The sequence below is a fragment of the Panulirus ornatus genome, chromosome 36 (genome assembly GCF_036320965.1).
Source record: "Panulirus ornatus isolate Po-2019 chromosome 36, ASM3632096v1, whole genome shotgun sequence".
In the NCBI taxonomy this organism is placed as follows: domain Eukaryota; kingdom Metazoa; phylum Arthropoda; class Malacostraca; order Decapoda; family Palinuridae; genus Panulirus; species Panulirus ornatus.
This window is the reverse complement of record NC_092259.1, coordinates 3,929,892-3,957,245: the sequence shown is the minus strand read 5'-3', so window position 1 is coordinate 3,957,245 and position 27,354 is coordinate 3,929,892. Positions and strand designations below refer to the sequence as shown.

The 27,354-nt window shown below is 40.2% G+C and overlaps 1 protein-coding gene across 2 annotated transcripts in view; it reads left to right on the top strand.

The window, feature by feature from the left end:
• The first annotated feature begins 2,974 nt into the window (after positions 1-2,974).
• The window catches only part of LOC139760262 (uncharacterized), a 56,227-nt gene continuing 31,847 nt past the window's right edge, over positions 2,975-27,354 (top strand). The window contains exons 1-3 of one of the 2 annotated variants that reach the window (XM_071683200.1): positions 2,975-3,076; positions 5,483-6,935; positions 12,096-12,301. In XM_071683200.1, coding sequence (XP_071539301.1) covers positions 3,065-3,076; positions 5,483-6,935; positions 12,096-12,301 — 1,671 coding nt within the window. In that variant the 5' untranslated portion in view covers positions 2,975-3,064. Of the gene's footprint in view, positions 3,077-3,327; positions 3,571-5,482; positions 6,936-12,095; positions 12,302-27,354 lie in introns of those variants that run through there. The other variant, XM_071683201.1, reaches the window with a different exon arrangement.

Here is a 27,354-nt window from a genome sequence, read left to right as displayed (position 1 = left end):
CAAAAGCGTATTCTAGGCATTCGTATTCTAACGCGGAAACACAACGCCATCAGGAATTCATAAAGAATTTACAATCTGAGCGTCAAAGAACACAAAAAAGGGGGAATGTCGGAAATCAATATACTCAAGCAAGGGATCAAAAGCCAGCACAACTTTGTGATTTACGTTACATGCAAAAACTTAAACACGTCCGACAGTACTCTTTTCGAAAACATGGGGTTGTGATCTTTCTGAAAACATTAATGAAAGATGAGACACTACTGTAATTAATCAGATAATCACAGGAAAAAAACCGATAAATTTGGGTCTGACATATACATCATGCACTTTTCATGCAAGCGAACAACATCCATTTCTTCACTCCGGTTTCAAGGACAGCCACGTATCACGGGAATGTTACAATAATTCGCATCATTTTTAGGTTAGGTTAGGTTAGCCTATAACAACTCAACAAATACATTGTAGAACACTCGTCAACTACTACATTGCAGGAGCTGCTCGGGATACAGATGGTGAGCGAGGTTAATGTGGTGGCCACCATATTAACAAGGCTCACCTGAACCTTGGAGGTTGCATCACTACCATTTTGAGGGATAATGTCTTGGCGTCATTAGTAAATAATGCGCACCCTACCAAGTAATGTACACCCTATAAAAAAAAAAATGCGTGTATTGACACTTGCCAAGGTGTCCTAACTACACATCGTGCAGACAGTACGCTGACAGTACTATAAGTAATGTCCATACCAGACATTTACTTTTGAAAGGTCAGCCGATATTTCGGCATTTTGCTCAAAAGCAAAGTAAATCATGGAACTGAACTTTCCTGAAACAACACCGGGACGTTTGTCCCTTGCCGAGCTACAAAATGGCACTTATCCGAAACAAATTAAAAAAAACACCGAATAAAATGAAAACATTTTGGACTGCACACATAGGCAGGAACCCCCTTCAAATATACACTGCAAAGTAATCTTGAAACTAGCGCACCGATTTAGGTGTGGTATATCAAAAACTACTCTCAGGGGTCAGTGTGAGGGAGATGGCTTACCTTTTCATGGTAGAAGAGATGGACTGGACGTCAAGGATCAGTTTCACAGTGGTTTGAGAGGTGGGCAGGGTAGAAATGGGTCAGTCACAGTGGCAGAGTCTTCCCAAGGCTTCGTCTGCAATAGCAAAAACAATCTAATTAAATACTCGTGAGATATTTACATTTGTACACTTACTATTTCCGTCCTTATATTCTGGATCAATGCTAATGTCAAATGCCAAGTAAAACTATATCTGGGCTGGAAGTACTTTTAATGCCAAATGCTAAGTAAAACCATCCGGACTGGAAATACACTTTTAATTACAATCTTAGCCTAACAGAACGACTTACCATTGCACTCACTAGTAACGAATAATTACACATTTTTTTTTTTCAGTAAAGAAAAAAAATCACGTTTCTCCTTATTCTTTTACTGTAAACCTACTGATTAATTTTCTACGATACTGTACAGCGTGTGGCTCTTGTGAACAAGATCCATAGGTGTTAAAACTAACTTTAAAAGCCACACAAGTCTCACTTTTGTAAGCAACATATCACCTGTATTAAGTATCTGAAGGAATTTGAATATGATGAAACCTAGAACAACAGACCAACTTCACTAGATTCAGTTGATATGGACATCTTTGTCATGTGATACTTAATCAGCTCTAAACTAGCTTTTGGTCATTTACGGTGCAAAATGTATGAATGGATCTTAACCTGCCTATTATCAGATGATGGTGGTCAGTCATATAAAAATCAGTGTAATTCCCTTCTACATGTTAAGCTGGCCATATGAAAATATTAATTCTGGTTTGTTATCTTTTTATGTGTATTTCGTATCTATCAACTGCCTTCTCTTTGGTTGTCTTGTTAATATACGATTAAAATCTACGCTACCGGCCATCATTACTCTACAGAGCAGTTTCAATTTATCCTAGTCTTTCAGTGAAGAGTCTTCCGCAATTAGAATCCTATTAGATTTTAATAGACTTCCATCACAATCAGGTTCTTGAGTATCAGTTCACAAAGGTACTCTAAATGTAAACCTTACCTCTGGTAATGATTATTCTTCAAATAATATTCCATCAAATCGTACAACATATTTTCCTCGGCTGAAGCGTCGGCTATCAACTTCGAAACTTCCTCTCGAACACAAAGTTCCGAAGCCGAGTCGAAACTTAATTGGCGAGGGAAGTGTAGGTTTATCAAGTTTGAAAGTTCCGCTCGTAAAGAGATCCGGAACAGAGTCGAAAACTCATCGTTCTGTTTTACTGAAATGATATCCATGATAGTTATGACATGGCTGACGTTACATATTTCTAACGTTTTCTTCGGTATGACCAAGACTTTGGCGGAAAAGCAAAATGTATTTTACTTACACGAGTGTTGCTGAAATCAAAGTCATTTTCACAGACATCTCTGCGAAATACCGAAAAAAAAAAATTTCAGCGAAAAATGCACAGCCACATTTGGAGGTAATGTTCTATTACTATTAGTTTTTAATGTCTTTTGAACAATTTTGACCACTTCTATCGGAAACTAGTGGATGCCCGATACGGTATGGCTACAGGGGCAGTATTATTAACGTTTCGAACATCCAGCGAATTTCATCAGGACAGATCAAGTTTGTTCAATTTGATTGAAAATGTTTAATACACCGATTCTTAATGTCCTTTGAATAATTCTGACCATCATATCTACCGCAAAACGGTGGATGTCCGAAACGGTGATTTTATCAAGTTGCATTTTCGATCCGACTAGGTATATCAGTTTCCACGTCGTGTGAGAACGAGGTAATAGATGTATCGACAATTAGGATCATAGAGTCTTCGTGCATTGATTCGATAGTGCTTTGTAGTACTCAATCCGCCGTACGGTTAGCTCCCTTAAAACAAAATCTAAACGTGACCAAAACAAGGTTTTGTTTTTCACCGACAATTTTAGTCTTATACTTTTCACCGCACGTGTTTGCCAGATTAAAAGCAGATGTTATTTATCAATTCTGATTTATTAGTGTAAATGGAATGAGTGGATGCCCGATACGGTATGGCTACAGGGGCAGTATTATTAACGTTTCGAACATCCAGCGAATTTCATCAGGACAGATTAAGTTTGTTCAATTTGATTGAAAATGTTTAATACACCGATTCTTAATATCCTTTGAATAATTCTGACCATCATATCTACCGCAAAACGGTGGATGTCCGAAACGTGATTTCATCAAGTTGCATTTTCGATCCGACTAGGTACATCAGTTTCCACGTCGTGTGAGAACGAGGTAATAGATGTATCGACAATCAGGATCATAGAGTCTTCGTGCATTGATTCGATAGTGCTTTGTAGTACTCAATCCGCCGTACGGTTAGCTCCCTTAAAACAAAATCTAAACGTGACCAAAACAAGGTTTTGTTTTTCACCAACAATTTTAGTCTTATACTTTTCACCGCACGTGTTTGCCAGAGTAAAAGCAGATGTTATTTATCAATTCTGATTTATTTGTGTAAATGGAATGAGTGCAAAATTGTTGGGTATCAACACGTAAGTATCTTGGCTATTAGCTTACATACATGAAAGTAAAAGGGTCCGAGATCCTTGATTGATTTACAATTGAAATATTTTACACCGTTTATATATATATATATATATATATATATATATATATATATATATATATATATATATATGAGGGACGGTCAGGATTTTCATGCTTATGATTTCCTTGCTTAAAAAGGCAGTTCAACATTAATGAATAAACAATTAAAAAATCAGTTCCTGTAGCAGCTTAGATTTACTTCAGATTTCTGTTATACTTAGTGTGTACCAATGGTGTTCTTAAATGTGCTTTATGAACCCACATAGTCACAACATAATCCATTAGTTTAGAGAAATACATGGCTGAAAAAGCAAGATAAAACGGGACTGATATAAAGTGAAACAGCATTGTAATTTGAGAGAAGTGATATCAACTGATGAAACCCATACATCCCGTGGGTTTCATGGCCTTCCCCACTACTGACTTTCAGTATATTTTACTGGAATTACAAAAGTGAGATTATATACATAGTTTCCTTCAGGCAGATATTCTTTTCTCTTTATGATAATAATTTGTTGTAGGACTTGTTTTATAGTTTTATGTCTTTAACCGATTATGTTTAGTGTGTGCATTTTTCAGACACACTGAATTCATTAGTACCTTTTAGTGTCAGAGCATTAATAAAATATTTAACACTACATGAGCTTTTATGAGAAGTATTTACAATTATATTTTCTTTTCTACAAATAATGGAATATTTTCTTTAATTACAATGTCACATTTCACTATCTCCCACTTCTTTAGTTTTCTACCTGCATTCAGCTAGGATTTGCAATAAATGAATGTTCTCAATTTAATGAAAGTCTAGAAAAGAGACAAACACTTATATAAGTTTGATATCTTAGTTTTTCCAGTGGAATCTTTGTTGCTACCCAAAGGAAAGATACAGGAAAGTAGGGTTTTGCAGTACTTCCTTTTAAAACTACCTTTTGATATTAACATATTGGTGACAGGGTTATAAAATATAGGGTTAATGTTGGATTAAATAATAATGTATTATTGTAAATTGTGGAAACTAAAGAATATACACTTTTAACAATTGAAAACTGCACATTTGAAGTTCTTGATATTATTATATATACTAACAAAAAACATGCACAATGCTCCACTTATCTCTGTCCTGTTTTTTTCATTTGATTGGGAATGTAAATAACGAGTTCAGATGTCAATGAATCTGGTCGTTTGAGGAAGCGATCTTGAGCATTATTCAATCCATAAATTTATGTAGGCATCTGAACTTACATGAGCATTTTTCAATCCATAAATTTATGTACACATCTGAACTGACCCAAAATATTTGTAATACTTAAAGTCATATTCAAATATTAAAAGACATGGCAGCATTTACAGAAATGTATAAGTAAAGGATAAAAGGCATTTCCATGTACTACAGGAAAGTTCCCTCTTTTCATTATGGCATCATTCACCCTGTATATAGACGTATAAAGTAAATAAACACTGAAAACTGAACAAGTATCAGATGAATGTTTTTGGTCTGCCATCCATAGAACAGTCACTTTTCTAATATCCTCACTTATAGCGCAAGGACGTCAGGAAATGATGTTGGGATGTCATAAGCATCCCCTCTGTTAGTTAACCGTTTGCAAGATTATAATGAAAATGTTACAGATGCATCACTTAAATTTTGAGTGGTATGGTTTACCCCACAATATCCCTCTTCTTCAAAACCCTGCCCACTTCACCAAACCAAAAATTCTAAATTGTTGGAGTTACAAGGGCTGCATCTAAAATCCCTCACCCTAAATCACCTCGACATATTGTAAAGATGCCCTGGTAGAAATTTTGTTGAAACAGGTTTTTGATCTTTTTAATAAAAGATGCTCAATTTTTTTTCAGATTAATAAGATGAGGTACACATGTGATGACAGTGAGTCAAACTCAAGTGAGTTTGGCAGCGAAGATGAGGAAGTGGAATGTGGTTTGTATGCTCAGCTATACTTTGAACCCCACCCAGATGTTGCAGTCAATACCACTTCAAAGGGTCTTGCAGAAATTCAGTCAGAAGCTAATATTTTTCATAAAATCAGTCAGAAAGAAGTAAATAAAAGATTTTCTTTTAATATTAATGAGAAGAATGAGACTGGATTCACAAAGGAATTTAATAAAAAAGGATCTCAGAATCATACTTCAGCATACAGTGATCTTGAAAAAGGTACTGATTGTTCTTCAAGGACAAGCTTGAGAGTTTTTGATGGTGGGACCAGTGCACTTAATGATGCAAATAAAGAAATTAATAGAAATTGTGCTCAGAAACTAAAATTGTGTCAATCTCCTTCCACCTTATCTGAGGAATACATTACAAGTAATGAAGCACATACACCACAGACAAGAAAAAGAGAGATACTGTCAAGTACGTGTAGTGAGGTTAACATTTCAGGCAGTATACCTCTCGATGGCCTTTACTGCAATAATTTACTCACAGACGATGAGATAGAAGAGGATGCTAGCAGTAGTTTGACAATACTTGATAAGGATAAACTAGGACAGAAGAAAGGAGATCAAACACAGAATAATTCCAAAAACAGGAAGAGAGAAAATGGTGCTGATTCATCTGAAGATGAACAGGATTCAAGATGTGATGGCTTAGTTTGTACAGTGTCAAAAGATACAAAATTAGATGAATCAAACAAGTGTATTTTGAAAGATATAAGTGATTGTGACAGTGAAGTGTATATAGATGTACCATTATCTCCCAAGCAGCAAGAAACAATTACCTTAGATTCAAGTTCTGACAGTGTACCGGTTCTGACAGAGAAAGGTAAAATGAGCCCTACTAATGAGACTGAGCTGAAAAAGAAGAGTTCTGCCCTACTTGCTAAGAGGACTCATACTGGTAGCCCCAAAACTGGAAGTAAAATATATGAATCTTTGAAAAAAACTAGCATTAGCATGATGAAGGAGCATAAGAAAAAGAAACGAAAGTTTGGGGCTGATGTAGATACTCGTTTTAAACCTCATGTTGGCACAGATACAGAATCAGACACAGATAGTGATATGGATATATTCCTGATAAAGGGAAAGGCTCTTACAATAAACATTGATAAACAGTTATCTCTCATGGCAGAAAAGTTCACTAAAGGTGACACTTGTGGTATCGGAAGGAATGTTAGAGGTTTTGGAAAGAATCAGGGTGAGTCAAAAACAAGGCCCAGCTTTGATTTTACAGTAGGTAGACCTGACACAAGAAAACAGCCTACATGTGACCACTGGACTCAAGAGATGGCAAACTTTTATGATTCAGATGTATCAGACGATTTAGAAATACAAGCAATACATAAACAGCAGACAAGTAAGTGAAATTTTTAATGCTTACCTAATTTTTATTTAATATTTGATACTTCTGCATATAGCAGTCAAATGAAATTTTTAATGCTTACCTATTTTGTATTTAATATTTGATAGAGTTGATAGAGATGCTCTGTGGAAGGTTTTTATCGAGGATGTAAGGCATGTGTACGTGTAGGAAGAGAGGAAAGTGACTGGTTCTCAGTGAATGTAGGTTTGCGGCAGGGGTGTGTGATGTCTCCATGGTTGTTTAATTTGTTTATGGATGGGGTTGTTAGGGAGGTGAATGCAAGAGTTTTGGAAAGAGGGGCAAGTATGAAGTCTGTTGTGGATGAGAGAGCTTGGGAAGTGAGTCAGTTGTTGTTCGCTGATGATACAGCGCTGGTGGCTGATTCATGTGAGAAACTGCAGAAGCTGGTGACTGAGTTTGGTAAAGTGTGTGAAAGAAGAAAGTTAAGAGTAAATGTGAATAAGAGCAAGGTTATTAGGTACAGTAGGGTTGAGGGTCAAGTCAATTGGGAGGTAAGTTTGAATGGAGAAAAACTGGAGGAAGTAAAGTGTTTTAGATATCTGGGAGTGGATCTGGCAGCGGATGGAACCATGGAAGCGGAAGTGAATCATAGGGTGGGGGAGGGAGCGAAAATCCTGGGAGCCTTGAAGAATGTGTGGAAGTCGAGAACATTATCTCGGAAAGCAAAAATGGGTATGTCTGAAGGAATAGTGGTTCCAACAATGTTGTATGGTTGCGAGGCGTGGGCTATGGATAGAGTTGTGTGCAGGAGGGTGGATGTGCTGGAAATGAGATGTTTGAGGACAATGTGTGGTGTGAGGTGGTTTGATCGAGTAAGTAACGTAAGGGTAAGAGAGATGTGTGGAAATAAAAAGAACGTGGTTGAGAGAGCAGAAGAGGGTGTTTTGAAATGGTTTGGGCACATGGAGAGAATGAGTGAGGAAAGATTGACCAAGAGGATATGTGTGTCGGAGGTGGAGGGAACGAGGAGAAGTGGGAGACCAAATTGGAGGTGGAAAGATGGAGTGAAAAAGATTTTGAGTGATCGGGGCCTGAACATGCAGGAGGGTGAAAGGCGGGCAAGGAATAGAGTGAATTGGATCGATGTGGTATACCGGGGTTGACGTGCTGTCAGTGGATTGAATCAGGGCATATGAAGCGTCTGGGGTAAACCATGGAAAGTTGTGTGGGGCCTGGATGTGGAAAGGGAGCTGTGGTTTCGGGCATTATTGCATGACAGCTAGAGACTGAGTGTGAACGAATGGGGCCTTTGTTGACTTTTCCTAGCGCTACCTCGCACACATTAGGGGGGAGGGGGATGGTATTCCATGTGTGGCGAGGTGGCGATGGGAATGAATAAAGGTAGACAGTGTGAATTGTGTGCATGGGTGTCTGTGTGTGTATATATATGTGTACATTGAGATGCATAGGTATGTATATTTGCGTGTGTGGACGTCTATGTATATACATGTGTATGGGGGTGGGTTGGGCCATTTCTTTCGTCTGTTTTCTTGCGCTACCTCGCAAATGCGGGAGACAGCGACAAAGCAAAATAAATAATAAATATATTTGATACTTCTGCATATAGTAATAAATTTATATGTTAATATTAGATTTTGATAATGTAACTGATTAGAAAACCCTCAACTCAGCTGGAATCCAAAAATTAGGATTTGGAGATCAGTGGACTGAGTTCTGGAAAATTAATATAGGTCAAAGTTGGAACATCCATAATCCTTGGACTTCAACAGCATTTGGATTTTTAAGTTTTACAGATTTTTGAAACATGGGCCTAAAGATTTTGTTCTGAATGTTGTGCACCTTTCCCATGTTGTGAATGGGCCTAGTATGTGTGCATTCACTCATCCACATTTTGTATACTAACACCAGTTTCAGAAAATGCATGGTTTCAAATGTGCTATAAGCAACTGAGCTGATGGAGCTGACTGCCCCAGCCCATCCTACAACCCAGCCTAACCTACAATCAGATTCTGGCAGAGACATATTTTCAGGCATTGGCACTACTTTTGATTCCAAGCCCCATAATTATCCACACTCCATCTTTCAAAATATACTGTTTTCTTCCCATCAAGATATTTCAGCTCAAGATATATTCTAATTTCATGTTTTTTCTAATACTGTCCCAGATTTCTGTTATTATCACATGTTAATTTCATTATTACATAATTTTTGGCCTCTGTTTCACATTCTAATTCTAAAGAATTATCTGCATATCCCATTGCAGCCTTTGACTTCATTGATTATGGAATGAACCAATCTGGCCCACTTAAAGCATCAGTTTCCCTAAGTCATTGTGTTTTAAAGCAGCCTCCAGTATATGCTGTACTCTTATAGGAAGTGCTTCTCTGCATATAGGAGCTTTTTTGGCCATGTTTGTTTTTTTCCCATACATATTCACCATAACATCCTTGCCTTAAAAGCTGCCCAGCAAGTAACAGACTAATTAAGAAAATTTTTTGAGAACCCAAGAAATTAGATGGAAAAGTTATTCCGTTTACGGTTGTGAAATCACCACAAATCTCCATGATAAACACAGAAACTTCCGAAAGAAGCCTTGATAAATGGCTAAAAATAGTTCAGATAAGTTTGAAATTAATAAAAGTAAAGTGATGCATTGCAGCAGAGAAAAACAGTATCATTCTTTAAGCAAGGTTAGCAGTGATTTCTGTACTCTGTCTTTCCCTGATGACAAAATATCTTTTATGATAGGTGTGCTTAACTGTCTTAGCTCTTTTAACACTTGTTATTATTCCCAACATAAGTACCTTTGAAATAAATGTTTTTTACTCCCTTTCTTCAATTGCCAACTAAGCTTAATGAAAAATGAAAATTAAGCAGCCATATCATCTATTAACACATATGCTTCATCTTTCTTAGCAATTTTCTACCTTCGAAATTCATCTAACAGTCCTGCCAATTGTCAGCTTCCATGTATCTATCCCGATAAAAAAAAAAGACCTGTTTTTGTCTGTCTGTTCAATCACATTTTCACACTCCAGCTTCTCCTCTTCAAAGAAAATCTCCTTATTTTTCCGTGCATACACATTCAATTTACTCGTCGGGAGTCCTATTCCAGACTTCTTTGGGGTGATTGTCATATACTGATTCCCTTAGCACCAAGTTCCTAAGCTTTATTCTAGCCTGAAATTCTTTAATTCTCATTACTTCACTGATGGATCAGTAAAACATTCTGGCCAATATAAAGGGTACTATTTCCATAAAATTGCCAATGTAAAGGGTCCTTTTTCCACAAAATCATTCATTTCACCACTCACTTGAATGTAAGTGCCAATGCTGATACGGAAGTGCTTCACTGCATCTGATATCTTTTCTCCCATATTATAGTCTGTCAGCTAATTCGATACTCCTTTCATATTACTACAAACACAAACTCTTTTGAAATAGATTTCTTACCTATAGTAACCAACATATCTTGGGCAATCCATGCCCCAATCAGGTCCCATCTTTGGTGAAAGAAGAAAGAAAAAGGAAATTAAGTAATGGTCTACAGATACTTGTAGACCTAGCTCTTAAAGTTATAGTGACTCATTTACTTTGGTCACCCCATTGAGGAAGTATGTGGAGGGAACAGGCATCAGACAGATAGATAGAAGCTGTAAAGGGAAGAAAGGCAAGACGAGGAGGAAGATAATTCCACGGCTTATTTGTATAAGGGAAGGAGGAGGTATCATAACAACCAGTCCTAGAATGGTTGGTGTTCACACACATACTGCAGGAAGCAGCAACAAAATGTGCCTCTGGTCCAAGCCTAGTGGGTGGGGACACCTGCAGGCATGTCTTGAAAACAATGGCAAAAATAGTACATTGAACATAGAGAGAAAGTGGAAACATCATGGCATACAGAAAGGGAAGGTTAAAAAAATGGTATGCCAGGAGAATTAATGGGATGAAATGTTCTTGATTCCACTTTGGTAGGGAGGTGAAGTTGATCCTTTTCGTTAAGAACCAAAAATATTTGTCAATGGAAGAAGTCAAATCAGCACACTTTCTTTTTATGAAGTATGCATGACTTTCTGAAAAACACTTTTGCACTGATTCTGAATAAAAATGGAATAAAAATGTAAGTGGAGTGGGTTTCACAGGAAGGGGGAAGTTTCACGGCCCAGTATGCAGTGTTCATGATGTGACAAGCATCACAGAAGGATCACTCCAATCATGACTGGTGAAAATAAGAGTTAGTAAAACATGGGTTGAAGGACTTCATCCCAACCAAGATAACCTCAGCTCAGTTTTTAGCATAACAGGGCATCCCAGCCAGAGAAGTAATACCTTGCCTAATGAAAGGCAATAAAGCTGCTGCTCAGGGTTGACCACTAAGATCTTCCAAAGTGCCAAAGTTGATATTTCAAGAGGGGGATATAGGGTGGGTGTGCTCAATAAAGATTAATAGTAATAAGAGTATGGTCAGAAGACCACTAGGTGGCAGAAGTGGTGCATGCATAGGGAGGGTTAAAAAAAAATAAAAGTGTAATCAAAGAGTGGTCATGATGGTCAGGAACTCAGGATAGAGTGTTTGATATTAGATTAGTTCTAGATTATTATGGAGGGAAAAAGAAAAGTTCCTCAAATCTACCAGGATTGTTGTGATTAGAGCCTAAAGACTCCTTGTACTGTATATTGAAATCCCTTGTGTAAAGGATCTAAGCACTTGGATGTGAAAAGAACAGGGGTTTGTGGTAAGTGGTCAAATAATTGGAGGAATAGGGGAGAATAAATGAAGCATAAAAGCCAGGAAATAATGCCAAAGTTAGGAAATTCAAATTACATGCAGCAAAGAGTGGGTGTTTTTATATTACAGCAGTCACAAACTCCACTCCTGGAGCAAAAACTGAGACTATAATTTGATAGCTCTCAGTTTTTAAGGGGGTAAAAATGAAATCTCTCGTAAGGCCCGTTCCTACCTTCTGAATTCCTAAATTACTGACATATGCAGGGTTACCTCCACATATCTTTGTGTTATTGCATTAATTCTTTACATGATTTCATAAAAGTGTGTATCAAATGCATTGTTTTCAATCATCATTGTCAGACATATTACTTGTACCTTTGTGTCCTGATAAAAAAATGTTGATTTACCAATTATTGTAACTTCATAGCCTACATTTATTTCAGATAAACGTGCTCAATGGCAAATAATTAAAGAAGACTATCCAACCCCCCATAAACGTAGGAGATACTTTGGTGTGGAGGACAGGTGCACACTATGTAGGCAGTATGGACATCAACAAAATGACTGTGATAGAGTCCCACGCTGCCATCTGTGCTCTGGGACGGACCACAGAAGACGACAGGATTGTCCACAAAACTGTTGCTTTAGGGTGAGTAACTTAATTATTTAGCAAAGTGTATATGTACCTAATCTATTTGTAGTAATTAGGGATTAATGGAAACCAAAGAGAAAGGCCCCTCTGTTGACTGTGTAGGTGTAATATAAGGATTTTTCTTATTTAAGAATTTTTGATCATCATTGTTGGGTGTTGGCATCAGTGTCATTTTCATTTTAACTGTGTCTTTCTGTTTCTCATATTTTATACTACATTTTTCCTCCTTTCACTGTTTTGCTCTTTCTGTGGATACTTGCAGACTTGTTAACTTACTTGAAAGTTCGTTTCACTATTCCAGAAGTGCTCTAAAAAATAAACCATATAGTATGATTTGTTTTTGACACTATATAATTTAACACCATGATATTTCAAATGAAATTGGTTCCATTTTATTAATATTTTATATATTCATTTTGCTTTGTCGCTGTCTCCCGCGTTAGCTAGGTAGCGCAAGAAAACAGACGAAAGAATGGCCCAACCCACCCACATACACATGTATATACATACACGTCCACACACGCAAATATACATACCTATACATCTCAACATATACATATATATACACACACAGGCATATACATATATACACATGTACATAATTCATTGTCTGCCTTTATTCATTCTCATAGCCACCCCGCCACACATGAAATAACAACCCCTTCCCCCTTCATGTGTGCGAGGTAGTGATAGGAAAAGACAACAAAGGTCACATTCGTTCACACTCAGTCTCTAGCTGTCATGCAATAATGCACCGAAACCACAGCTCCCTTTCCTTATCCAGGCCCCACAGAACTTTCCATGGTTTACCCCAGACACTTCACATGCCCTGGTTCAATCCATTGACAGCACGTTGACCCCGGTATACCACATCGTTCCAATTCACTCTATTCCTTGCACGCCTTTCACCCTCCTGCATGTTCAGGCCCCAATCACTCAAAATCTTTTTCACTCTATCTTTCCACCTCCAATTTGGTCTCCCACTTCTCCTCGTTCCCTCCACCTCTGACACATATATCCTCTTTGTCAATCTCTCGTCACTCATTCTCTCCATGTCACCAAACCATTTCAAAACACCCTCTTCTGCTCTCTCAACCACACTCTTTTTATTACCACACATCTCTCTTACCCTATTATTACTTACTCGATCAAACCACCTCACACCACATATTGCCCTCAAACATCTCATTTCCAGCACATCCACCCTCCTCCACACAACTCTATCCATAGCCCACGCCTCGCAACCATATAACATTGTTGGAACCACTATTCCTTCAAACATACCCATTTTTGCTTTCCGAGATAATGTTCTCGACTTCCACACATTCTTCAATGCACCCATTATTATTATTATTATTATTATTATTATTATTATTATTATTATTATTATTATTATTACTGCTGCTACTACTACTACTACTACTACTACTACTACTACTATTATTATTATTATTATTATATAGGGGATAGGGGAGAACGAATACTTCCTACGTATTCCCAAGTGTTGTAGAAGGCGACTAAAGGGGGCAGATGCCGGTGCTGGAAACCCTCCCTCCATGTATTTAAATTTCTAAAAGGGGATACTGAAGAAGGAGTCAAGTAGGAATGTTCATCCTCCTCAAAGGCTCAGACTGGGGTGTCTAAATGAGTGTGGATGTAACCAAGATGAGAAGAAAGGAGAGGTAGGTAGTATGTTTGAGGAAAAGAAACTGATTGTTTTGGATCTTGAGTGAAACAAAGCTCAAGGGTGAAGGGGAAGAGTGGTTTGGGAAAGTCATGGATGTAAAGTCAGGGGTTGGTGAGAGGACAAGAGCAAAGGAACGAGTAACACTTCTCCTGAAGCAGGAGTTGTGGGAGTATGTGATAGAGTGTAAGAAAGTAAATTCTAGATTGATGTGGGTAAAACTGAATGTGGATTGGGAGAGATGGGTGATTATTGGTGCCTATGCACCTGGTTATGAGAAGAAAGATCTTGAGAGGCAAGTGTTTTGGGAGCAACTGAGAGAGTACCTTAGCAGCTTTGATGAATGAGACCGGGCTGTAGTGATGGGTGATTTGAATGTGATGGTGAGTAATGTGGCAGTTGAGGGTATACTTGGTGTACATGGGGTGTTCAGTGTTGTAAATGGAAATGATGAAGAGCTTGTGGATTTGTGTGGTGAAAAAGGACTGGTGATTGGGAATACCTGGTTTAAAAAGAGAGATGTAGATAAGTATGCATATGTGAGTAGGAGAGATGGTCAAAGGGCGATATTGGATTACGTGTTAATTGATTGGCGTGTGAAATAGAGACTTTTGGATATAAATGTTCTGAGGGGCAGCTGGAGGGATGTCTCATCACTATCTTATGGAGGCGAAGGTGAAGATTTGCAGAGGTTTTCAGAAATTGGAGAGAATGTTGAGGACGAGAGTGGTGAGAGTAAGTAAGCTTGGAAAGGAGACTTGTGTTAGGAAGTACCAGGAGAGATTGAGTGTAATATGGCCAAAGGTGAGAGCAAATGATGTGAGGGGAGTGGAGGAGGAATGGGATGTATTTAGGGAAGCAGTGATAGCATGTGCAAAAGATGCATGTGGCATGAGAAAGGTGGGGGTGGGCAGATTAGAAAGGGTAGTGAGTGGTGGGATGAAGAAGTAAGGTTGTTAGGGAAAGAGGACAATTTTTGCAGGGAAGTAGTACAAATGTCTGGGAGATGTATAAAAGAAAGCAGCAGGAGGTCAAGGGAAAGGTGAAAGAGGTGAAAAAGAGGGCAGAGTTGGGGTGAGAGAGTATCATTGAATTTTAGGGAGAATCAAAAGATGTTTTGGAAGGAGGTAAATAACATGTGTAAGACAAGAGAACCAGTGGGAACTTCGGTGAAGGGGGATAATGCGGAGGTAAAAAGAAGTATGATGAAATGAGGAGATGGAGTGAGTATTTTGAAGCTCTGTTGAATGTTTGATGGAGTGGCAGATATAGGGTGTTTTGGTAGAGGTGGTGTGTGAAGTAAGAGGGTCAGGGAGAATGGTTTGGTAAACAGAGAAGAGGCAGTGAAAGCTTTGTGGAAGATGAAAGCCAGCAAGGTGGTTGGGTTGGATGGTATTGTTGTGGAATTTATTAAAAGAGGGGGTTACTGTGTTGTTGATTGGTTGGTAAGGATATTCAGTTTATGTATGGATCATGGAAAAGTGCCTCAGGCTTAGCGTAATGCATGCATAGTGCCATTGTACAAAGGCAAAGGGGATAAAGGTGAGCACTCAAATTACAGAGGCATAAGTTTGTTGAGTAGTCCTGGGAAATTATATTGGAGGATATTGACTGAGAGGGTGAAGTCATGTCCAGAGCATCAGATTGGGGAAGAGCAGTGTGGTTTCAGAAGTGGTAGAGGATGTGTGGATCAGGTGTTTGCTTTGAAGAACGTATGTGAGAAATACTTAGAAAAACAGATGGATTTGTATGTAGCATTTATGGATCTGGAGAAGGCATATGATTGGGTTGATAGAGATGCTTTGCGGAAGTTATAAGAGTATATGGAGGGGAGGAAAATTGCTAGAAGCAGTAAAAAGATTTTACCAAGGATGTAATGCATGTGTACGAGTAGGAAGAGAGGAGTGATTGGTTCCCAGTGAATGTCGATTTGCAGCAGGGGTGCGTGATGTCTCCATGGTTGTTTAATTTGTTTATGGATAGAGTGGTTAGGGAGGTGAATGCAAGAGTTTTGGAGAGAGGGGCAAGTATGAAGTCTGTTGTGGATGAAAGGGCTTGGGAAGTGAGTCAGTTGTTGTTCACTGATGATACAGCACTGGTGGCTGATATGGGTGAGAAACTGCAGAGGTTGGTGACTGAGTTTGGTAAAGTGGCAGAGGTTGGTGACTGAGTTTGGTAAAGTGTGAAAGAAGAAAGTTGAGAGTAAATGTGAATAAGAGCAAGGTTATTAGGTTCAGTAGGATTGAGGGGCAAGTTAATTTGGTGGTAAGACTGAATGGAGAAAAACTGGAGGAAGTGAAGTGTTTTAGATATATGGGAGTGGACTTAGCAGCAGATGGAACCATGAGGAAGTGAAGTGTTTTAGATATATGGGAATGGACTTTGCAGTGGATGGAACCATGGAAGTGGAAGTGAGTCACAGGGTGGGGAAGGGGGTGAAGGTTCTGGGAGCATTGAAGAATGTATTGAAGGCGAGAACGTTATCTGAGAGAGCAAAAATGGGTATGTTTGAGGGAATAGTGGTTCCAACAATGTTATATGTTTGCAAGGCATGGGCTATAGATAGGGTTGTGCAGAGGAGAGTGGATGTGTTGCAAATGAAATGTTTGAGGACAATATGTGGTGTGAGGTGGTTTGATCAAGTAAGTAATGAAAGGGTAAGAGGGAAATGTGGTAATAAAAGTGTGTGGTTGAGAAAGCAGAAGAGGGAGTGTTGAAATGGTTTGGACATATAGAGAGAATGAGTAAGGAAAGATTGACAAAGAGGATATATGTATCAGAGGTGAAGGGACAAGGAGAAGCGGGAGACCAAATTAAAGATGTATAAAAGAAAGTGGCAGGAGGTCAAGAGAAAGGTGCAAGGGGTGAAAAAGAGGGCAAATAAGAGTTGGGGTGAGAGAGTATCATTAAATTTTAGGGAGAATGAAAAATGTTTTGGAAGGAGGTAAATAAAGTGCATAAGACGAGAACAAATGAGAACATCGGTGAAGGGGGAAATGGGGAATTAATAACAAGTAGTGATGAAGTGAGGAGATGGAGTGAGTATTTTAAAGGTTTGTTGAATGTGTTTGATGATAGAGTGGCAGATATAGGGTGCTTTGGTCGGGGTAGTGTGTGAAGTGAGAGGGTCAGGGAGAATGGTTTGGTAAACAGAGAAGAGGTAGTGAAAGCTTTGTGGAAGATGAAAGCCAGCAAGGCAGTGGGTTTGGATGGTATTCCAGTGGAATTTATTAAAAAAGGAGGTCACTGTGTTGTTGATTGGTAAGGATAGTTGATGTATGTATGGATCACGGTGAAGTGCCTGAGGATTGGTGGAATGCATGCCTAGTGTCATTGTACAAAGGGGATAAAGGTGAGCATTCAAATTACAGAGGCATAAGTTTGTTGAGTATCACTGGAACATTATATGGGAGGGTATTGATTGAGAGGGTAAAGGCATGTACAGAGCATCAGATTGTTGAAGAGCAGTGTGGTGTCAGAAGTGGTAGAGGATGTGTGGATCAGGTGTTGGCTTTGAAGAATGTATGTGAGAAATACTTAGAAAAACAGATGGATTTGTATGCAGCATTTCTGGTTCTGGAGAATGCATATGATAGAGTTGATAGAAATGCTTTGTGCTAGGATTTAAGAGTATATGGTGTGAGGTAAGTTGCTAGAAGCAGTGAAAAGATTCTACCAAGGATGTAGACACGAGTAGGAAGAGAGGAAAGTGATTGGTTCTCAGTGAATGTCAGTTTGCAGCAGGGGTGTGTGGTTGTTTTTTTTTCTTATGGATGGGGAGGTAAGGGAGGTGAATTCAGGAGTTTTGGAGAGGGGCAAGTATGCAGTCTGTTGTGGATGAGAGGGCTTGGGAAGTGAGTCAGTTGTAGTCCGCGGATGATACAGCGCTGGTGACTGATTCGGTTGAGAAACTGCAGAAGTTGGTGACTAAGTTTGGTAAAGTGTGTGAAAGAAGAAAGCCGAGAGTAAATGTGAATAAGAGCAAGGTTATTAGGTTCAGTAGGGTTGAGGGACAAGTTAATTAGGAGGTAAGTTTGAATGGAGAAATACTGGAGGAATTGAAGTGTTTTAGATATCTGGGAGTGGACTTAGCAGCAGATGGAACCATGGAAGTGGAAGTGAGTCACGGTGGATTAGGGGGGGGGGGAGCTTCGAAGAATATGTGGGAGACGAGAACGTTATCTTGGAAAGCAAATATGGGTATGTTTGAAGGAATAGTGGTTCCAACAATGTTTTATGGTTGCGAGGCACGGGCTATAGATAGGGTTGTGCAGAGGAGGGTGGATCTATTGGAAATAAAATGTTTGAGGACAGTATGTGGTGTGAGGTGGTTTGATCGAGTAAGTAAGTGGAAAACTAGGTGGCACTTGTGATGAAGGGGGAACTGTTATTGAATATAAGGGAGTTCAAGATTAATGTGGGTTAGAATGAAATCAATGAAAAGTGGATGATTGTTAGTGCATATGTACTTGGTTGGATAGAAGTGGTGTTGCTGGGCTCTGCTTGCAAGAGTCTACACCACTTGTGAAAAGTCACCTTTGGTAAGGCTGTACCACTGGGAGTACAGTCATTGCCCTTTCACTGCCACCACCCTCTTTGACTTGGCCTTGGCCTTTCTTTATGTATTAGAAATTACATCACAGCTGCACCAAATTTTGTTTATGTAATCCTTGGATGAGAGAGAAATTTGGTAACAGATATTAACAGATAATTGGGAAAGCATTAGAATTGTTCTTAAGGAAAACACACTTCCAGTATCCTCCCCCCATGTACTGGTCACTCTCTTAATCATACCACCTAATCACGCTTTTTGAGTGTTTGCAGTGTAATATTTCTAATTGTATTCATATTTTTCACTACCAGTTCTGTGCCTGTGCATGCAATAAGAGTTGAGCATGAAACCAAGTTGAAAGAAACATCATGTCTGTCTCTCCTATCAGGTGTCGCTGGATGTGTCACACACATCACCCTTCCACATATCGGGCAGCTTTGAACTATGCCAACACTAAAAATGTTTTTAATCTTTTTTAAGTGGTACTCATGTAGATATATCAATCATTACTGCTGTTTAAGGGTTAAGAAGACCTGCATAAGTATTTGAAGAGTGTATCAGACTAATCAGTTGTGTTAGTTATGAAGGCTTTTAGAATGTGGCCTCCAAGAGCCATGGGAGAGTCACTGCATGTGAATGTGGCTCAACTAAAAGGAAATTGGGTTTGTTTTGGTTAGTTATGACTCACCCAGGCCTATTCCTCCCATATTTAGGATGAGGTTTTACAGCTTAGCTTGACCCAATAATCTTTTCAGAGGATATTGTAGGTATCAAGTAATTAACAGTAAACAAAGAATGGCCCATCCATTCATATACAATATGCATAAATGCCCACACATGCAGATATCAACATATATACATAAACAGACATATACATACATACACATATACATATTCATACTTGCTTGCCTTCATCCATTCCTGTCGCTACCCCACCCCATGGGAAACACCATTGCTACCCCATGCTTCAGCAAGGTAGCACCAGGAAAACAGACAAAAAAAGGCCACATGTGTAATGCACCAAAACCACAGCTCCCTATCCACATCCAGGCCCCACAGACCTTTCCATGATTTACCTTAGATGCTTCACATGTCCTGGTTCAATCCATTTACAGCATGTCGACCCCAGTATAGTACAGTGTTCCAATTAACTCCATTCCGTGCACGCCTTTCACCCTTCTGTATGTTCAGGCTCAAAATCTTTTTCACTCTATCCTTCCACCTCCAATTTGGTCTTCCAATTCTCCTCGATCCCTCTACCTCTGACACATATATCCTGTTTGTCAATCTTTCCTCACTCATTCACTCTATGTGACCAAACCACTTAAACACACCCTTTTCAGCTCTCTCAACCACACTCTTTTTATTACCACACATCTCTCTTACCCTTTCATGACTTACTCGATCAAACCCCTCACACGACATGTTCTCCTCAAACATTTCATTTCCAACACATCCACCCTCCTCCACACAAACATTGTTGGAACCACTATTCCTTCCAACATACCCATTTTTGCTCTCCGAGATAACATTCTTGTCTTCCACATATTCTTCAACACTCCCAGAACCATTGCCCCCTCCCCCACCCTGTGACTCACTTCTGCTTCCATAGTTCCATCTGCTGCCAAATCCACACCCAGATATCTACAACAGTTCAATTCCTCCAGTTTTTCTCCATTCAAACTTAACTCCCAATTAACTTGTCCCTCAACCCTACTGAACCTAATAACCTTGCTCTTATTCACATTTTCTCTCAACTTTTTTCTTTCACACACTTTACCAAACTCATTCACCAGCTTCTGCAGTTTCTCAACTGAATCAGCCACCAGCATTGTATCATCAGTGAACAACAACTGACTCACTTCCCAAGCTCTCTCATCCACAACAGACTGCATACTTGATCCTCTCTCCAAAACTCTTGCATTCACCTCCCTGACCACCACTTCAGTGCATTTTTCCATATGTTATTCTTACAAATGCTTAATAAGTAAAGTATGTATTCAAACTTTGATAATTTCAGAGTTTCATGGTTTCTAATTATTATATTACCTACTTAATTTCACAGAGTCAGTGCTCATAATTGTAGCTTTTAGTGCAAGATGATAAAACTAAATATTTGTGCTTTGTAGTGAAACTGGCATTCAGAATTCACAGTGAAAATATGGTCACCTACAATGTTCAGGAAGATTCTGTCATACTTCCCACGCATTCCCCACATGTTGTAGAAGGCGACTAAAGGGGATGGGGGTGGGGGACTAGAAACCCTCCCCTCCTTGTATTTTAACTTTCTAAAAGGGGAAACAGGAGAAGAAACAGAAGAAGGAGTCATGCAGGGAGTGCTCATCCTCCTCGAAGGCTCAGATTGGGGTGTCTAAATGTGGGTGGATGTAACCAAGATAAGAAAAAAAGGAGAGATAGGTAGTATGTTTAAGGAAAGGAACCTGGATGTTTTGGCTCTGAGTGAAACGAAGCTCAAGGGTAAGAGGGAAGAGTGGTTTGGGAATGTTTTGGGAGTAAAGTTAGGGCTTGGTGAGAGGACAAGAGCAAAGGAAGGAGAAGCACTACTCCTGAAACAGGAGTTGTGGGAGTATGTGATAGAGAGTAAGAAAGTAAACTCTAGATTGATATGGGTAAAACTGAAAGTGGATGGAGAGAGATGTGTGATTATTGATGCCTATGCACCTGGGCATGAGAGGCAAGTGTTTTGGGAGCAGCTGAGTGAGTGTGTTAGTAGTTTTGATGCACGAGACCGGGTCATAGTATGGGTGATTTGAATGCAAAGGTGAGTAATGTGGCAGTTGAGGGAATAATTGGTGTACATGGGGTGCTCAGTGTTATAAACGGAAATGGTAAAGAGCTTGTAGATTTGTGTGCTGAGAAAGGACTGGTGATTGGGAATACCTGGTTTAAAAAGAGAGATATACATAAGTACACATATGTAAGTAGGAGAGATGGCCAGAAAGCATTACTGGATTACGCATTAATTGACAGGCACATGAAAGTGAGACTTTTGGATGTTAATGTGCTGAGAGGTGCAACTGGAGGGATGTCTGATCATTATCTTGTAGAGGCGAAGGTGAAGATATGTAGAGGTTTTCAGAAAAGAAGAGAAAATGTTGGGATGAAGAGAGTGGTGAGAGTAAGAGAGCTTGGGAAGAAGAATTGTGTGAGGAAGTACCAGGAGAGACTGAGTGAAGAATGGAAAAAGGTGAGAGCAAAGGACGTAAGGGGAGTGGGGGAAGGCATGGGATGTATTTAGGGAAGCAGCGATGGCTTGCGCAAAAGATGCATGTAGCATGAGAAGCTTGGGAGGTGGGCAGATTAGAAAGGGTAGCGAATGGTGGGATGAAGAAGTAAGATTATTAGTGAAAGAGAAGACAGAGGCATTTGGACAATTTTTGAAGGGAAATAGTGCAAATGACTGCTAGATGTACAAAAGGAGGAGGCAGGAGGTCAAGAGAAAGGGGCAAGAGGTGAAAAAGATGTTTTGGAAGGAGGTAAATAAAGTACGTAAAACAAGAGAACAAATGGGAACTTCGGTGAAGGGGGCTAATCGGGAGGTAATAACAAGTATTGGTGATGTGAGAGGGAGATGGAGTGAGCATTTTGAAGATATGTTGAATGTGTTAGAGTGGCAGATTTAGGGTGTTTTCGTCGAGGTGGTGTGCGAAGTGAGAGGGTCAGGGAGAATGGTTTGGTAAACAAAGAAGAGGTAGTGAAACCTTTGCTGGACATGAAAGCTGGTAAGGCAGCAGGTTTGGATGGTACTGCAGTGGAATTTATTAAGAAAAAGGGGGTGACTGTGTTGCTGACTGGTTGGTGAGGATATTCATTGTATGTATGGCTCATGGTAAAGTGCCTGAGGATTGGCAGAATGCATGCACAGTGCCATTGTACAAAGGCAAAAGGGATAAAGGTGAGTGTTGAAATTACAGAGGTATAAGTTTGTTGAGTATTCCTGGGAAATTATATGGGAGGGTATTGAGTGAGAGGATGAAGGCATGTACAGAGTATCAGATTGGGGAAGAGCAGTGTGGTTTCAGAAGTGGTAAAGGATGTGTGGATCAGGTGTGTGCTTTGAAGAATGTATGTGAGAAATACTTAGAAAAACAAATGGGTTTGTATGTAGCATTTAAGGATCTGGAGAAGGCCATTGATAGAGGTGCTCTATGGAAGGTATTAAGAGTATATGGTGTGGGAGGCAAGTTGCTAGAAGCAGTGAAAAGTTTTTATGGAGGATGTAAGGCATGTGTACAAGTAGGAAGAGAGGAAAGTGATTGGTTCCCAGTGAATGTCAGTTTGCAGTTGGGGTGTGTGATGTCTCCATGGTTGTTTAATTTGTTTATGGATGGGGTTGTTAGGGAGGTGAATACAAGAGTTTTGGAGAGAGGGGCAAGTATGCAGTCTGTTGTGGATGAAAGGGCTTGTGGAGTGAGTCAGTTGTTGTTCGCTGACGATACAGCGCTGGTGGCTTATTTGGGTGAGAAACTGCAGAAGCTGGTGGCTGAGTTTGGTAAAGTGTGTGAAAGAAGAAAGCTAAGAGTAAATGTGAATAAGAGCAAGTTAATAGGTTCAGTGGCATTGAGGGACAAGTCAATTGGGAGGTAAGTTTGAATGGAGAAAAACTGGAGGAAGTGAAATGTTTTAGGTATCTGGGAGTGGATTTGGCAGCAGATGGAACCATGGAAGCGGAAGTGAGTCACAGGGTGGGGGAGGGGGCGAAGTTTCTGGGAGCGTTGAAAAATATGTGGAAGGCGAGAACATCATCTCGGAAAGCAAAACTGGGTATGTTTGAAGGAATAGTGGTTCCAACAATGTTATATGGTTGCGAGGCGTGGGCTATAGATAGGGTTGTGTGGAGGAGGGTGGATGTGTTGCAAATGAGATGTTTGAGGACAATATGTGGTGTGAGGTGCTTTGATCGAGTAAGTAATGAAAGGGTAAGAGATTTTTTTTTTTTTTTTTTTTTTTTTGCCGCAGAAGAGGGTGTATTGAAATGGTTTGGTCACATGGAGAGAACGAGTGAGGAAAGATTGACAAAGAGGATATCTGTGTCAGAGGTGGAGGGAACGAGGAGAAGTGGGAAACCAAATAGGAGGTGGAAGGATGGAGTGAAAAAGATTTTGAGCGATCAGGGTCTGGAGGAAGTAAAGTGTTTTAGATATCTGGGAGTGGATCTGGCAGCGGATGGAACCATGGAAGCGGAAGTGGATCATAGGGTGGGGAAGGGGGCGAAAATCCTGGGAGCCTTGAAGAGTGTGTGGAAGTCGAGAACATTATCTCGGAAAGCAAAAATGGGTATGTTTGAAGGAATAGTGGTTCCAACAATGTTGTATGGTTGCGAGGCGTGGGCTATGGATAGAGTTGTGCGCAGGAGGATGGATGTGCTGGAAATGAGATGTTTGAGGACAATGTGTGGTGTGAGGTGGTTTGATCGAGTAAGTAACGTAAGGGTAAGAGAGATGTGTGGAAATAAAAAGAGCATGGTTGAGAGAGCAGAAGAGGGTGTTTTGAAATAGTTTGGGCACATGGAGAGAATGAGTGAGGAAAGATTGACCAAGAGGATATATGTGTCGGAGGTGGAGGGAACGAGGAGAAGTGGGAGACCAAATTGGAGGTGGAAAGATGGAGTGAAAAAGATTTTGTGTGATCGGGGCTTGAACATGCAGGAGAGTGAAAGGAGGGCAAGGAATAGAGTGAATTGGATCGATGTGGTATACCGGGGTTGACGTGCTGTCAGTGGATTGAATCAGGGCATGTGAAGCGTCTGGGGTAAACCATGGAAAGCTGTGTAGGTATGTATATTTGCGTGTGTGGACGTATGTATATACATGTGTATGGGGTTGGGTTGGGCCATTTCTTTCGTCTGTTTCCTTGCGCTACCTCGCAAACGCGGGAGACAGCGACAAAGCAAAAAAAAAAAAAAATATGTTGAGATGTACAGGTATTTATATGTGCGTGTGTGGATGTGTATGTATATACATGTTTATGTGGGTGGGTTGGGCCATTCTTTCGTCTGTTTCCTTGCGCTACCTCGCTACCGCGGGAGACAGCGACAAAGTATGATAATAATAATAAAATATTTAGATTTTATTTATTTTGCTTTGTCGCTGTCTCCCGCGTTAGCGAGGTAGCGCAAGGAAACAGACGAAAGAAATGGCCCAACCCACCCACATACACAAGTATATACATACACGTCCACACACGCAAATATACATACCTATACATCTCAATGTACACATATATACACACACACAGACATATGCATATATACACATGTACATAATCCATAGTCTGCCTTTATTTATTCCCATCGCCACCTCGTCAACACTTGGAATAACAACCCTCTCCCCCCTCATGTGTGCGGGGTAGCGCTAGGAAAAGACAACAAAGGGCCCATTTGTTCACACTCAGTCTCTAGCTGTCATGTAATAATGCACCGAAACCACAGCTCCCTTTCCACATCCAGGCCCCACACAACTTTCCATGGTTTACCCCAGACGCTTCACATGCCCTGGTTCAATCCATTGACAGCACGTCCACCCCGATATACCACATCGTTCCAATTCACTCTATTCCTTGCACGCCTTTCACCCTCCTGCATGTTCAGGCCCCACTCAAAATCTTTTTCACTCCATCTTTCCACCTCCAATTTGGTCTCCCACTTCTCCTCGTTCCCTCCACCCCTGACACATACATCCTCTTGGTCAATCTTTCCTCACTCATTCTCTCCATGTCACCAAACCATTTCAAAACACCCTCTTCTGCTCTCTCAACCATACTCTTTTTATTTCCACACATCTCTCTCACCCTTACATTACTGACTCAATCAAACCACCTCACACCACATATTGTTCTTAAACATCTCATTTCCAGCACATCCACCCTCCTGCGCACAACTCTAACCATAGCCCACGCCTCGCAACCATACAACATTGTTGGAACCACTATTCCTTCAACCATACCCATTTTTGCTTTCCGAGATAATGTTCTCGACTTCCAAACATTCTTCAAGGCTCCCAGAATTTTCGCCCCCTCCCCCACCCTATGATTCACTTCCGCTTCCATGGTTCCATCCGCTGCCAGATCCACTCCCAGATATCTAAAACACTTCACTTCCTCCAGTTTCTCTCCATTCAAACTTATCTCCCGATTGACTTGACCCTCAACCCTACTGTACCTAATAACCTTGCTCTTGTTTACATTTACTCTTAACTTTCTTCTTTCACACACTTTACCAAACTCAGTCACCAGCTTCTGCAGTTTCTCACATGAATCAGCCACCAGCGCTGTATCATCAGCGAACAACAACTGACTCACTTCCCAAGCTCTCTCATCCACAACAGACTGCATACTTGCCCCTCTTTCCAAAACTCTTGCATTCACCTCCCTAACAACCCCATCCATAAACAAATTAAACAACCATGGAGACATCACACACCCCTGCCGCAAACCTACATTCACTGAGAACCAATCACTTTTCTCTCTTCCTACACGTACACATGCCTTACATCCTAGATTAAAACTTTTCACTGCTTCTAACAACTTGCCTCCCACACCATATATTCTTAATACCTTCCACAGACCATCTCTATCAACTCTATCTTATGCCTTCTCCAGATCCATAAATGCTACATACAAATCCATTTGCTTTTCTAAGTATTTCTCACATACATTCTTCAAAGCATACACCTGATCCACACATCCTCTACCACTTCTGAAACCACACTGCTCTTCCCCAATCTGATGCTCTGTACATGCCTTCACCCTCTCAATCAATACCCTCCCATATAATTTCCCAGGAATACTCAGCAAACTTATACCTCTGTAATTTGAGCATTCACCCTTATCCCCTTTGCCTTTGTACAATGGCACTATGCAAGCATTCTGCCAATCCTCAGGCACCTTACCATGAATCATACATACATTAACCTTACCAACCAGTCAACAATACAGTCACCCCTTTTTTAATAAATTCCACTGCAATACCATCCAAACTTGCTGCCTTGCCAGCTTTCATCTTCTGCAAAGATTTTAGTACCTCTTCTCTGTTTACCAAATCATTTTCCCTAACCCTCTCACTTTGCACCCCACCTCGACCAAAACACCCTATATCTGCCACTCTATCATCAAACACATTCAACAAACCTTCAAAATACTCACTCCATCTCCTTCTCACATCACCACTACTTGTTATCACCTCCCCATTAGCCCCCTTCACTGAAGTTCCCATTTGCTCCCTTGTCTTACGCACTTTATTTACCTCCTTCCAAAACATCTTTTTATTCTCCCTAAAATTTAATGATACTCTCTCACCCCAACTCTCATTTGCCCTCTTTTTCACCTCTTGCACCTTTCTCTTGACCTCCTGCCTCTTTCTTTTATACATCTCCCACTCATTTGCATTTTTTCCCTGCAAAAATCATCCAAATGCCTCTCTCTTCTCTTTCACTAATAATCTTACTTCTTCATCCCACCACTCGCTACCCTTTCTAATCAACCCACCTCCCACACTTCTCATGCCACAAGCATCTTTTGCACAAGCCATCACTGCTTCCCTAAATACATCCCATTCCTTCCCCACTCCCCTTACCTCCTTTGCTCTCACCTTTTTCCATTCTGTACTCAGTCTCTCCTGGTACTTCCTCACACAAGTCTCCTTCCCAAGCTCACTTACTCTCACCACTCTCTTCACCCCAACATTCTCTCTTCTTTTCTGAAAACCCCTACAAATCTTCACCTTTGCCTCCACAAGATAATGATCAGACATCCCTCCAGCTGCACCTCTCAGCACATTAACATCCAAAAGTCTCT